Source organism: Rana temporaria, chromosome 2 (assembly GCF_905171775.1).
Source record: "Rana temporaria chromosome 2, aRanTem1.1, whole genome shotgun sequence".
Taxonomy (NCBI): domain Eukaryota; kingdom Metazoa; phylum Chordata; class Amphibia; order Anura; family Ranidae; genus Rana; species Rana temporaria.
The window spans coordinates 206,654,366-206,668,963 of record NC_053490.1 but is presented as its reverse complement, the minus strand read 5'-3'; the positions used below and the strand labels follow the sequence as shown (position 1 = coordinate 206,668,963).

General features: G+C 41.1%; 1 protein-coding gene across 3 annotated transcripts in view; it reads right to left on the bottom strand.

Moving 5' to 3' along the window:
- Nucleotides 1-14,598, bottom strand: part of OCA2 (OCA2 melanosomal transmembrane protein) — a 424,742-nt gene that overhangs the window by 67,850 nt on the left and 342,294 nt on the right. For all 3 annotated transcript variants that reach the window (XM_040336315.1, XM_040336313.1, XM_040336314.1), the window contains exons 19-20: nucleotides 6,980-7,107; nucleotides 4,358-4,417 (exon numbers count right to left, since the gene is read on the bottom strand). In XM_040336315.1, the coding sequence (XP_040192249.1) occupies nucleotides 4,358-4,417; nucleotides 6,980-7,107 (188 nt within the window). The remainder of the gene's footprint in view (nucleotides 1-4,357; nucleotides 4,418-6,979; nucleotides 7,108-14,598) is intronic.

The following is a 14,598-nucleotide window of genomic DNA, read 5'->3' as shown; positions in this document are numbered from 1 at the left end:
TCCACAACTTCTGCATTTGAGCATTTTCTTTGTGAATGTTCAGTTGTATTGATACAACTTACAGCATAATCAACATCTGCTGTTTGCAGATATACCTTAGTTGCATCTATTATTTATTACCAGCAGATCTGATAAGGCCCAAGAGTGATGGAGTGCATTTTGTTTTTCCTATGTACTGCGTCATACTGTCTTTTAAAAGACCATTCATGTTAAAAACACTCTGAAAATATTTCATCCAGAAAAACAGGACTTGTACAGTTTTTATAAAGAGGAACCTCTTGTTGTTCTTGCAATCAACTGTTATTAAAGTAGGCTGGTCTGACATGAAGAAGCAAATCCCTGCTCTGCTATCCAGGTGCATACCTGAGCCAAGGTACAATAAGTAAATCCTGGGGAAAAAATCCACTGACGAGATCAAAGTGGCAATGGCGGTGGCTCCATCTTGACTTGACTGGGCACAGTTTTCCCAGCGATTTACTGTATTTTTTTTTACACAGTCATACATCTGATAACTCAAAATATATTCTAGGTTTTATTGCCCATTTTTTTTTATAAACGATTTAATTATTTTAAATTATTTGTTAAAAAAAAAAATGATCATTAAAGCCTTCATAAAAAGGAAAACAGCATTTTATGGCTATTCTATTATCTTATTCTAAAACACCCCATCTCCTCTTGTTTAACATCTCCCTAAATCTGATGGCCAAATACCTAAAGGAAAAAGATTGGCAAGGTAGTGCTCTCTGCTTACAGATTTGTTGTTCTTTGGGGTTAACCAAAAACAAAAAATGTCATCTTCAGTACTAACAATTCAGATACTAGGCTCTTTTTCTGGCTTGTGCATTAAAGTGGAACACAGACAGAGAGCAAGCAGATTGTTTATTGCAGAAGAGACATGTAGTGTTTTTTTTCTGCCACAAGATGCACCTACTGTATCACTGTCTCTTCTGGTATGTAAACTGAGCTATAAATGCTTCCACCCTCAGGCTGGGTTCACACTACTACACTACTTTCATCCTACTTTGCTCTGTGTTCAATGTTTCCCTATGAGAGCGTCTTGTAGCGTCCTACACAAGTCGGTCCGACTTTGAAAATGGTCCCTGTACTACTTTTGGTCCTACATTGATCCTACTTCAGGCCCATTGAATATCATTGAAGTCGGACCAAAGTAGTATCCTGTTCATGAAATTAGGATGGATGTAGGACCAATGTAGGATAAATGTAGGACCAATGTAGCAGAGCAAAGTAGGATGAAAGTAGTGTAGTAGTGTGAACCCAGCCTCAGTCCATTTTCTGTGTACCAGGATGTCAGGGCTGGGCCCTTCCATCTCTGTGCTCCGGTTGCTCGGCTGTCTGTTAATTGCCAGAACTCACCATTCCACAGTGGCTCACCTGTTGATCATCTCCTGCTCATCAGTCAAGCCCACAGCTAGCCCCTCCTGGATATTTAAACTGTCTGGTTAATTTCATTAATTGCCTTTGCCTTGGTGAAACATCTAGAGACTTGCCTCACTAACGTCCCTCCTCTTTCCTTATCCTGCCTGCTGCCTCTGACCATGCTGATCTCTGGCTCCCCGATTTCCTGGCTTGTTCCGACTACCCAATTTGGTTACAGAACCCTGGCTATGTTTTGACTGTTTACCAATTGTACAGTTTTTACCATTAAAAAGGTGTGATTTTTACGGCATTTTCTGTCTCCGTCTGTTTAATGCTTCCTGACACAGGGTAACTGCCTGCTGTGCATGTGCAGGATAACATTCTGCACCAGCCAATGAAGGTATCTGGAGATGGTCACACAGATGCCAGCGAGGGACAGGACCATCAGAGGAAATGTATGTTTAGTTCCTCATTTGCATTGTCTTTATTGACATGGCCTGCCTTACCAGATACTAACTGCAACCACCCATTTGAAGTGGCAGGCAGGTGCACAGCTTTACCAATTATGCTATCCCCAGGTGTTAACTTCCCAGTTACCTTGAAGGATAAGCCTCTAGCTTTGGTTACCCCTTTGTGGTAAAAGTCGTCCATCAAAACACAGGCGCTAATCAACTCTGGGGCTGCAGGCCTGTTCATAGACAGTGCCTTTGTGTCTAAACACTCAGTTCCGCTGCTGCTTCATGCCACTCCACTTGCCATTGAGGCTATTGATGGGAGACCTCTATAGCCTGCCCATGTGACTCATGAGACTGCGCCATTGACCATGGCCATAGGGGCTCTTCACAATGAGATAATCCATCTTTAAGTCATTTCCTCTCCTCATTATGCAGTGATTATTAGTTATCCTTGGTTAGAGGCACAACTCCTCTTGATTCGCTTCATGCTGAGGTTCTTTCCTGATTGCGACAATGCAGCAAAACATCTTTTTGGAAAGTGGCCAAGGTCTTGTGCACCTTTTCCCTCTCCTTTCCAGTGGAGTACCGCGACTTTAAAGAGGTCTTTGACAAAGGTCAAGCCGATAGTTTTTCTCCACAGCGGTCGTATGATTGTGCAACAGATAACATTTTTGGGTTATGACACTTCTACTGCCAGTTTTTTGATGGACCCAAAGAAATTATTTGCAGTTCTACAGTGGCCTCAACCCATAGGTCTACATCCATTACGTTTTCTTGGCTCTGCCAATTATCATCAAACCATTTTTAGACTACAAAAGGAACTCGCCAAATAGTTTCTGAAAGGGGGAAAGACCTGAATAGCCCAAATCAAGCTTTTAACTAACATTTCAAATAAGCTATCCCCTCTTCAGTCTATCATGAATGCCACTGCCAGGCTCATCCACCTTCCCAACCATTCAGTTTCCACTACCCCTCTCTGCCAATCCCTCCACTGGCTTTCCATTGCCCAAAGGATAACATTTAAAACTATAACATACAAAGCCATTTTCAACTCTGCTTCGAGCTACATCACCAATTTTATCTCCAAATATAACCCAAACCATGTTTTCTGCTCCTCCTAAGACCTCCTGCTCTCTAGCTCCCTTGTCTCCTCCTCCCATGCTAGTCTCCAGAACATCTCTCTCTGCCTCTGAAATTCACTAATCCAACCTGTCCACGTATCTCCTACTCTGTCCACTTTTAGGTGATCCCTGAAAACTCATCTCTTCAGAGAGGCCTATCCGACCTTTAGCCAACAACCACATTTTTTACTTCCCGCATCAGTTCATCCCTCACAGTTACTACCTTTTGTTTCACCAGCTCCTCACCATTAGACTGTAAGCTTGCAAGAGCAGAGCCCTCCTAACCCCTTTGTTTTGAACTGTATTGTTGCTGTATTGTCCCCATTTATACTGTAAAGCGCTACGCAAACTGTTGGCGCTATATACTGTAAATCCTGAATAATAATAAAAATAATTATCTCCCAGATAAGAGTGAAGGCAACTGGTCTGCCTTTTTAGGCTTGTAGAGACTGGTTTAATGGTACCAACATATTATCCAACCAACTCTGGAAAAGGCTGTGGCTGACTTAAAAGCCAAGCCAAGCATAAAAGGCTTTTTAGGCAAACAATTTTTTTCCCCCAATATCCAAGAATATTCGCCTTCTGAGGGAACCTGGGTTTTCATTGCATTGGTATCAATAGGAACTTCCTGCATTGTGAACGTAGAGATTCTAAAATAAGGCCAAATGAAGGATTTAAAACAGACTTGTGTCTCTTCCGGCGTTGACCACCCACTTTGGATGACCAAAAACTCAGTTCCATTTTATTGCTTAAAGTAAGGGCTTTTGCTGAGCACATCTGACAAACATGTCTGCTAGTTCCAAACCCCCTTTAATACTCACCTTTCTGTCAGAAATAGACCCCGTTCACACTGGGGCGTTTTTCAGGTGCTTTTGGGCTAGAAATAGTGCCTGTAAAGCACCTAAAAAACACCTCCCCCTGCAGCCCCAGTGTGGGAGCCCGCATGCTTTCACACCGGGGTGGTGCGCTTGCAAGACGTTACAAAAAGTCCTGCAAGTAGCATATTTCAGACGATGCAGGAGTGGTATATACACCGCTTCTCCACTGCCCCTTGAAATTAATGGGCACCGCTGCAAAGTGCTTCGGCCGCGGCATTTTGCAGGCACTTTTAAACCTTAATATGGCCTCTAGCGGGGGTTAAAAGTGCCCCGCTAGTAATAGTGGCTATTGCCACTATTACAGCGGTAAAATGTTGCTACAATTAGCAGCGGCTTATCGCTAATGACCCCCTGCCCCAGTGTGAAAGTAGCTTATGGCTGGTCATAAAGAGCTCCCCCTACTGACTGCAAGCACTTAATAGTAGATAGTCAGAAAAATATAAAATACTTTATTTGCACAAAAACAGGAAAATTCAAAAAAAAGTTTTGTGTCCTGAACAGAATAAAAAGGAAGAAGTTAACTCACCTTAATAAGCACTGCTGTCTGCTCTCCTATGTAATCTATTAAATGCAGATTAGCCAATGCCTGAAAACAAAAAACAGCATTTTAGCAATGAGGCCACCACATCATCAAATGTACATAATGAGGCTTCAAGGATAGACTCACAAATGCAGCACATAAAGACGATAAGGAAAAAACAGCAGCTTCCTATTACGCAAATCACAGACGTATTTAAATCTGGGTGCCTCTTTAGAAGTCCAAGATACAGAGTCACTTGTTTTAGATGGCTTGCAGCTCCTCTCAGCACAGAATAAGAGTGAATAGTAAAATGGTAGTAATGATTAAAGCCGCCCAGGGGTTCCGTTCTGCAGGAGATGAGTGAATTTTAAAGAAGCTTGGATGCTAAACCAGAACCCCATTGAAAACCAATAGGAGCTGAATACACAAGGGGCATAAAAAAATTCCATGGGGGTGGGCACTGGCCCTGAGGAACATGTACCAATGCAAACAAAAAAAATCCAATGCAGTTGAGAGTAGCGATTTTTTTCCCCAAACAAGTTTTATTGATACAAATACAAGAGAACATAATATGACGGTTTTACGTGATTTTTTTTTTTTTTTTTTAACACTGACATTTACAAAGAAAAAAAAGGTTTAAAAAAAAAATCTTGGCAAATGGCTTTGACAGCTGTCATTGACAACTTCTTTGTTGAGAAAAGCACAGATTGCACAAGGGGGGACATTTGGCAGGGGTTTGTGTGCTTTTTTTTTTGTTTTTGTTTTTGTTTTTTTAAGGCCTGGCAATGAACATCATTTGCTAGCAATTTAACCACTTGATTTTTTTTTTTACACTTTCCAAATGTAAAAACTTTGCTGTAGCACATTCTGGAGCAAAAAAGAAAATACCAGATACTTAAGCCTCATACAGGCGCACAGTTTTCTCGGCAAGAACCAGCAAGAAAACTTCTGGCAGAGCTTTCTTGTCGAGTAAACCATGCGTGTGTACGAGGCTTTGAGGTTTCTCGTCAAGAAATCTGCCAAGAATCTCGACGAGAAAAATAGAGAACATGCTCTCTATTTTCCTCGCCGTGATTCTCTGAAGTGTTTTCCTGCCGAGAAACCCGAGCGTCTGTATACTTACCTGTCGCATTGAAAATCCATGCATGCTCGAAATGACTGACACATGCACGGTAGCTTCCCAGGGGAGTGTAGGGTGTAGCAAGATGGTGGCAACAGCATTGAATGTGATGAGCGCATGCTTGTCGTACTCGATGACGTCACCACGTTCTTGCCATTCAAAAGAACGGTGGTTCTTATTAATTTAGTGTCTGTACACTCAGCCAGCAAGAGATTCTTGACCAAGAATCTCGTCAGGCTAAACAAAGTTTTTTTCCTGAAGAGATTTTGGCCCGCTTTAGTCCAAGCATGCAGCCTGACTGGCCAAGAAGGGAGGGGTAGAGAAGCATGTGCCCCCCCCCCCAAACATACCAGGCCACAGGCCCTCAACATGGGGGATGCCTTGCCAGGGGGGCCTACTGGCAATGCACCTCGTCCTACGTAATTGTTGATGACAAGAGCCTCTTCCCTACAACCATTGCCCAGTGGTTGTGGGGGGTACGCCGATTGGAATCTGGAAGCCCTCTGTAACAATAAGGGGCCCCCAGATAACAGCCCCTAAAAGTGGATGCAATATATAGTACCCATACTTAATCACAAAAATAGAACAGAGAAATAAAGACACCAAATAAAAATCCCAAAAGTCGTCCAGCAATGCAGATCCACAGTATTCCTGACTACCTGATAGAAGAAAAAAAAAACACACCACCACTGAGACATGTCAAGCTCACTTATTTGATACCTACTTAATGCAAAATCTGGTGGATGATGGAGCGGTTATACACAAGGGGCCAAAGCCTTCCATGGATACCATTGGTCATATATGGACGTGACCAATTATGGTCAGTGATGTCAATGGGATCCTGCCCCCTTTACTTACATGGCCGGGGATTCCATATCTTACCCAAATTTACCAGTAGGTAGAGATGGCTAGCAAAACTTGCACAAATTTAAGGCTGTCACAGAGAGAACACTAATATAAACTTGGAAGCCTGCACTAGAGTGACTTCCTGATTGCACTGATGTCAGTTTATTTTTCTATGTTTGAGTGTATTGCCTAACGTTTATGACCAGGTTGTCTGGTGTGTTTTTTTTGTATGTTTTTCTGTTTGTTGGTTTGTCTTAAACCTAATAAAAATATCTTTAAAAAAAAAGAGAGAGACTTCCTGAATTGATCATACCTGGCACGAATCTACAACTGATCGTAGAAAATCCACCAACTCAACATAGAACATGCAAGTTGAAGATAACACTTTGATTTCTCAAGGACACTAGCAAAAAAAGTGAGGCATGGTTGTAGGTAGGGTTATGCTGGACATTTAAAACAAATGTTTTACAGTAACTATTTCTTCTGTAGGTGGCATTATAACCTGATGGATTCCTGCATCTCCCAATGAAGAAGAAAGAAAAAATAATTCTTCACAAATCCACAAAAGTAAATATCCCACAGAGTTGAATGGATTTAAAAAAACTCAAAAGCCAAATGTAACACAAAAGATATAAACATTTAAAAAGATGTCCAAATCCTACCTCCATTAAAACAAACAGTGCAGCAAAGAACAGTAGAGTTGCCCATTCCACTCGATGCAGAATCATTTCAAAATCATGGATATCAGCAAGAACAAGGAGCCATAGTGAACCCAAAATTGCAATCCATCCTGTATCCAGAAAAATATATAAAACACATATATATTAACCACTTCAGCCCCGGACCATATTGCTGGTCAAAGACCAGAGCACTTTTTGCGATTTCGCACTGCGTCGTTTTAACTAACAATTGCGCGGTCGTGCGACGTGGCTCCCAAACAAAATTGGTGTCCTTTTTTTCCCCCACAAATAGAGCTTTCTTTTGGTGGTATTTGATCACCTCTGCGGATTTTAGTTTTTGCACTATAAACAAAAATAGAGCTACAATTTTGAAAAAAAATGAATATTGTTTACTTTTTACCATAATAAATATCCCCCAAAAGTATATAAAAAAAACATTTTTTCCTCCGTTTAGGCCGATACGTATTCTACAAATTTTTCGTAAAAAAAAAAAAATCGCAATAAGCGTTTATCGTTTGGTTTGCGCAAAAGTTATAGCATTTACAAAATAGAGGGTAGTTTTATGGCATTTTTATTAATATTTTTTTTTTACTAGTAATGGCGGTGATCAGCGATTTTTTTTCGGTACTGCGACATTATGGTGGACACTTGACACATTTTTGGGATCACTGGCAATTTTATAGCGATCAGTGCTATAAAAATGCATTGATTACTATAAAAATGACACTGGCAGGGAAGGGGTTAACACAAGGGGGCGGGGAAGGGGTTAAGTATGTTCCCTGGGTGTGTTCTAACTGTAGGGGGGGTGGCCTCACTAGGGGAAATGACTGATCGCTGTTCATACATGTATGAACAGACGGTCAGGCATTTCACCCCTGACAGCTCCCAATCCTCGCTCTGTAAAGAGCAATCGCGGGTGCCCGGCGGCGATCACGCCCGCCGGGCACGGGAGTCAGGGACGAGTGGGGGGTGCACGCGCACGCCCCTATTGGCTGCTGAGCGAGGATGTATAGCTACGTGATCTCGCCCAGCAGAGCCGTGAAACTGCGGTGGCTGGTCGGCAAGCAGTTAAAATGTATCTTTCATAATTTTAAATTCCAGAGCTGGTCATTTTGCACAGTTTTAATTTACAAGGCAGTGTAATGGTGAAAATCTTAAGTAAGGTCCAGAATGCATCACTCACATTGAGTCACAATATCATAAATAACTGCAATGCCGTTTTATTAAAGTATTAGTAAAGTAAAATGTTAATACAGTCTGCATGCTGCCGAGATGGTGCATCAAAATTGACAAATGGTGCACCATTATTATTGTGGTGGCATGCAAGCCGTGACATTACCAAAGTGGTACATTATCAGAGGGGCCACAATACCCTCAACTAGATTCCAATTACACTTTTGCTCCTGAACAGGTGAGCTCACATTTGCTATACATGGATCTTATTATGACATATGTAGACTGTAAGCTGACAAATCTCAAAAGCTTAGCACAAGCATGTGGACAGGGCTTACATATGACATTCCTCCAGAACCAACTTTGGCAAATAGGCACTTACCCACATCAAACATACAGCCGTTTCTGTAGTGCAGTAAGCATACAGTACTTTCATTCAGAAAGTTGACAGAAGCCAACTCCTTTAACCACTTGTTTACCAGCACCTTTTATAAATTAGTGGTTGGTAGACCAAGATTTTAAAACACACTCCTAATTGCTATAGCTTAAGCTTGTATAGCAGGCAATAGGATTTCAGATAGAAGTGATTTCAGTGGCTGTAAAGTTGCCTGGTTTCTTCAACACCCCATAAAAATGCACCACTTCCCCTGTCTGACTGTCAATACTTGCCCACCTGTGGTCCCAGGTTTGGTATGGCAGGTGTGGGCAGTTGGAACAGGATTCCAGTAGTAACACTAAAATACTGATATCTTCCATTGGTTGCACTAATACTTGTGGCGCAACTCTCCCTGTAGCTTTTCAAATGGCACTATACATTTAACCACCTGCCGACTGCCCATAGCAGATTTACTGCAACAGGGCTACCGCCCTGCGCAGGTTCACACATATATATATATATATATATATATATATATATATATATATATATATATATATATATATATATATATATATATATATATATATATATATATATATACACACACACACACACACACACACACACACACACACACACATATACACACACACACACATATACACACACACACATATACACACACAATCTTGCACTTCTGGGTATCTGGCTCGAGTGCACGCTACCAGAGGCTCAATCCCACTGTGATTTTACACAGCAGAAGCTGATCAGCTGGCCCCACAGACCTGATGTCCGCCGGCACCCTCTGATCGTTCTGTACATAGGCAAAATGGCAGTCTGTAAATAAGGCAGATTGCCATTCTGTCAGTACAGAAGACATGGATCCTGTGTTTCTGTAAAGCAGGAACATCGATCCATGCCTTCCACTAGTAAAAATACCTCCCACACTACACTGAAATATTAGCTAGGCACACATTTATTTGAATGCCCCTGATATTAACCCTTCCCTGTCAGTGTCATTAACCACTTCATCCCCGGGTGGATTTGGTTGCCAAATGACCAGAGCACTTTTTGCGGTTCGGCAATGCGTCGCTTTAACTGACAATTGCGCGGTCGTGCGACATGGCTCCCAAACCAAATTGGAGTAAATTTTTCACCAGAAATACAGCTTTCTTTAAGTGGTATTTGATAATCTTTGTGGTTTTTATTTTTTACGCAATAAACAAAAACATAGCGACAATTTTTGAAATAAAGCAATATTTTACACTTTTGTGCTATAATAAATATCCCCCAAAAATATATTGAATTTTTTTTTTCCTCAGTTTAGGCTGATACATATTCTTCTTTAGGCCGGTACGTATTCTTCTACATATTCTTGCTAAAAAAAAAAAATAAAGTCGCAATAAGCGTTTATGGATTGTTTTGTGCAAAAGTTATAGCATCGACAAAATAGGGGATAGTTATGGCATTTTTATTTATATATTTTTTTTACTAGTAATGGAGGTGATTAGCGATTTTTATCATGACTGCGACATTATGGCAGACACATCGGGCACTTTTGACGCCATTTTGGGACCATTGTCATTTATACAGCGATCAGTGCTATAAAAATGCACCGATTACTGTGTAAATGACACTGGCAGGGAAGGGGTTAACCACTAGGGGCGAGGAAGGGGTTAAGTGTGTCCTAGGGAGTGATTATAACTGTGTGGGGGTTGGGCTACCTGTGACACAACACTGATCACTGCTCCCGATGACAGGGAGCAGAAGATCAGTGTCCTGTCACAAGGCAGAATGGGGAGATGCTTTGTTTACACAGACATCCCCCAGTTCTGCAGCTCCGTGACGCAATCACGGGACACCGGCGGACAGAGTCTGCGGGTCCTTTGGGCACGGTCACAGAGCTTGTGGCAGGGGCGTGCGCACCCACATGCAAATTTAAAGGGACGTACATGTACACCCATTTGCCTGCCCGTGACATTCTGCCAATGTAAAAGTGCATGTGGCGGTCGGCAAGTGGTTAATACAGTGAAAGCGCATATTTTTAGCACTGATCACTGTATTAGTGTCAACGGTTCCCATAAGTGTCAGAAGTGTCAGTTTGGTGTTTATTGGATGTGCTATAGAGCAGAAAGCAAAAAATATATTTTTTTTTCTCAAAATTGACAGCTGTTCTTTGATAACAGCGTAAAAAATAAAAACGCAGAGGTGATCAAATGTCACCAAAAGAAAGCTCTATTTGTGGGGGGAGGTCATTTTTATTTGGGTACAGTGTCACATGACAGCGCAATTGTCAGTTAAAGTAACACAGTGCCATATCACAAAAAATGGCATGGTCAGGAAAGGGGGTAAATCTTCTGGAAGCCAAGTGGTTATGCAGCATGATAACTCACTTCCATTAGCTTAGTACCAATAAATCGATAGTTATAGCTGATAAATGTATCGTTCACCATAAACCAAACCTAAATTTAAGAATGAAAATGTGGAATCGCATTCACACAAAAAAAAGGGGGGGTAAAGTGGGGAAGGAGTACAAGTTTTATTGTGGTTTGTGTCCACCCTTAAGGACATCCACAAAAAAAAAATAGGGGAAGGAGAACAATGTTTTTACTGTTGTCTTTGCTCCCTTTTAGGACACTTATTTTCACTTCCCAAACAATGTCTGTGGGATTTGCCAGCCTATTGAATACATTTCCTCTCATTTTTAGTTGCGTCTCTGAAAGAGGATGTGAGGGGAATAGCTTACAAATGGGTACATATACAACAATAAAAAAAACTAAAAAAGAAACCAATTTATTCCTTCTCTATACAAAACAAGAAAAGCAAACAAAATTGGCTGGATTTCTGCTTCAGATTTTACATCATAAATGGCCAGATAACACATCAAATGATATTACAAGAGCCTAGTGGTCTTAACAGTATTAGAAATTCAACTCAGTTTTGACCAAGATTACTTTTTTTTTTTTTTTTTTTTTTAACGGATAACATTTCTATTTACTTAGAAAATGGTGAAATAAAAAAATGCACAGCACTACATTCATTCGGTAACTTGCTAACATCACTTCATCTTTAAAGAGCACTGTATTGTCCTATTTTCTCTGGTCAGGAACATAAAAAAATTAAAGCGAGTCCAACATGACATACCAGCTGAACAGAAAGTGCAATGTTAGGGGGGCGTGGTCAGCCGCAGAACTGTATGGCTGCATTCTGAGGGAGCTCTCTGAGAACGGATCTCCCTGAGCAACTTACACAGCGACCTGTGAGCCCTAAACAACACAGAGCGATACTGGAACTTACCGGGACTGTAGCAGACATGTCGGCTAAGAGGAAGAACAGTGAGGGACCCCGCAAACTCAGCGCATTCTGCAGCCCTGCTGGGCTGCAGAGAGAACAAGATGGCGCTGCCCCCTCACCTCACTGCAATGCAGAACGGCGTGCTGCTGCCTCTCTCCATGAGGGAGAAAATCTCACAGCTACACAGCCCCAGCCTGACAGCGATCGCCTGGATGACATGCTGAGTCCAGTGAGGCAGAAAAGGAGGATCTCCTCTGAACAAGGTAATCCTCACACACCTCATACAGGCCTTGCCTGCAGCCTGGACAAAAATCCCTATGATGAAAAACTACAGGCTATGCCCACTACTGATTTACCAGTACTGGACACTACCTTTAAAGATATGATCATGTCTTTAAGAGGTGCATTACAGCATGATATGATTAGCCTTATGCACAAATCTAAATTGGAGATTGATGCTCTGGGAGAAAGAGTGGATTATATGGAGAATAAAATGTGCGATTTCACTGCTGCGCACAATGAATTAGTGGACTCCCACTTTGATCTAGAAGAAGAAATGAGACAACTCAGGATCAAAGTCGGACAAATTGAAGACAGAAATCGGAGAAATAATATAAAATTCAGAGGTATACCTGAGAATGTGAAGCCACCAGACCTAAAACGCTTCATTAAAACCATGATTTCTGATCTAATCCCTGCCACTCCTCAACTTGAGCTGGAAATTGACAGGGCACATAGACTACCTAAACCGCATTACATAGCAGAGAAAATACCTAGAGATGTCATTGCTAGGATCCACTTTTTCAATGTCAAGGAACAACCGATGCAATTCGCTCGGCGCCACTCGCCACTCCCAGATCCGTATTCTGGAATAATCCTTTACTCGGATTTCTCACAAGCGACAATCTTAGCTCGCAAAAATCTAAACTCGATCACTAAAGTGCTGAGAAACCATGGCATAATTTACAAATGGGGCTTCCCCACAAAAATTCTGGTAGATTTTAAAGGCACCTCATACACTATTAACGGAATGGAACAGGGTCTGAAAATCCTCCGCTCATGGGGTCTACTCCCAAACCAAGAAAATACCAAAATGGACACTACTACACCTGGTCCCATTTCCCAGGACTGGAAAACAGCTTAAAAATCCTCTCATGGCGATTAAAAAAAAAAAAAAAAATCCTCTCATGACAAGTTTTAATGTCCAGGCACAAACTGAGGCTTCACAAATCTCTTATGCCCATGTTTAAGGGCCTTTTGCAGCTCAGGGAATCCAGATTTTGAATAATTCCTGACTGGACTTCTCTCCAAGTTTTTACCCCCAATCGATTGGAAGTACATAGTCATGTACACAGGAGTTGGAGCACAACAACTCCTATTCTTTTTTCACAGTTTTACTAAGCTTTTGTTGATTTTTCTTCCCTGGTTCGTTCACCATTTTCTGTTTTTTTTCTGCTGCCTGTACACTATTTCTAAAGCAACACCACCATCTACTGGCAAAACAATATTACTACGCCACAATGATATACCATCTACCCACAAAAAAACTATCTCCTACAAGACTGACTCTACAACAAAGCAACCTCAACTGATAAGATATGCCACTTAAACTCATGTCTTTCAATGTCAAAGGCTTGAACAGCCCTCATAAAAGAAAAGCATTGTGGACAGATGCAATTAAATTCGGAAGTGATGTTGTTTGCATCCAGGAATCCCATTTCGCTAAGGATAAAACACCTACCTTCAAACATCATAATTTTCCCCACATTTTCCTCTCCAGCAACGAAAAAAAAAAAAAAAAGGGGTGGCTATAGCTATCAAAGACACTGTCTCGTTCCAACAAATAGATCTCAAAACTGACACCCAAGGAAGATACATAATTCTGGTTGCCACCTTAGACAACGTGACATACACTATTGTCAATATTTATGCCCCCAATAAAAATCCCCACCAATTCATCCAAAAAGTGATTGGGAAGACAAGAAAAATTCAGAAAGGCCACCTCTTGATCTGTGGAGACTTAAACGCACCGATGGATCCTGATATGGACACCTCCAAGAAAGGAAAAGCTCCCAGAAAGGGTCTTTCCAACATTTTCTCAGCAGAAGACCTGTACGATCCCTGGAGATGCCTTCATACCACAGAAAAAGACTTTACTTTCTTCTCCAATGTTCATAAGACGTACTCCAGAATAGACTATTTCATCACAGATAAAAATCTTCTCACAAAAGTAGCGAATGCTAGTATTCACAACCTAACATGGTCTGATCACGCTCCAATCACTCTTGATATTAATTCGAACCAAAATTGCCCCAACAATTATCTTTGGAGAAACAATACATATATCCTCTCCCAGGAGAAACATAGATCTGTGGTGAAAAAAGGTCTAAAAGAATTTTTTGATGTAAATGATAATATGTCCGTTAACAACACTACTCTATGGTGTGCCCACAAAGCATATGCGAGAGGTCTCTTAAATCAAATCACCGCTAGAGAGAAAAAAAATAGAAACAACACGATCAACTCAATACTAGTAGAAATTTCCAACCTTGAAAAGTTACACAAAAAAAACCCCCAAAACATAATCTTAGAACGCCAACTAAATAACCTTAGATCTGATCTTAGATCCTTATTAATTGCTGACCATGACAAATATCTTAAAAAACTCAATTTAAAATACTACTCCCAAGGTAACAGAGCAGGTAAGTTAATGGCCTCCCAAATAAAACTTCGCCAACAAAAGAACAAAATTCAT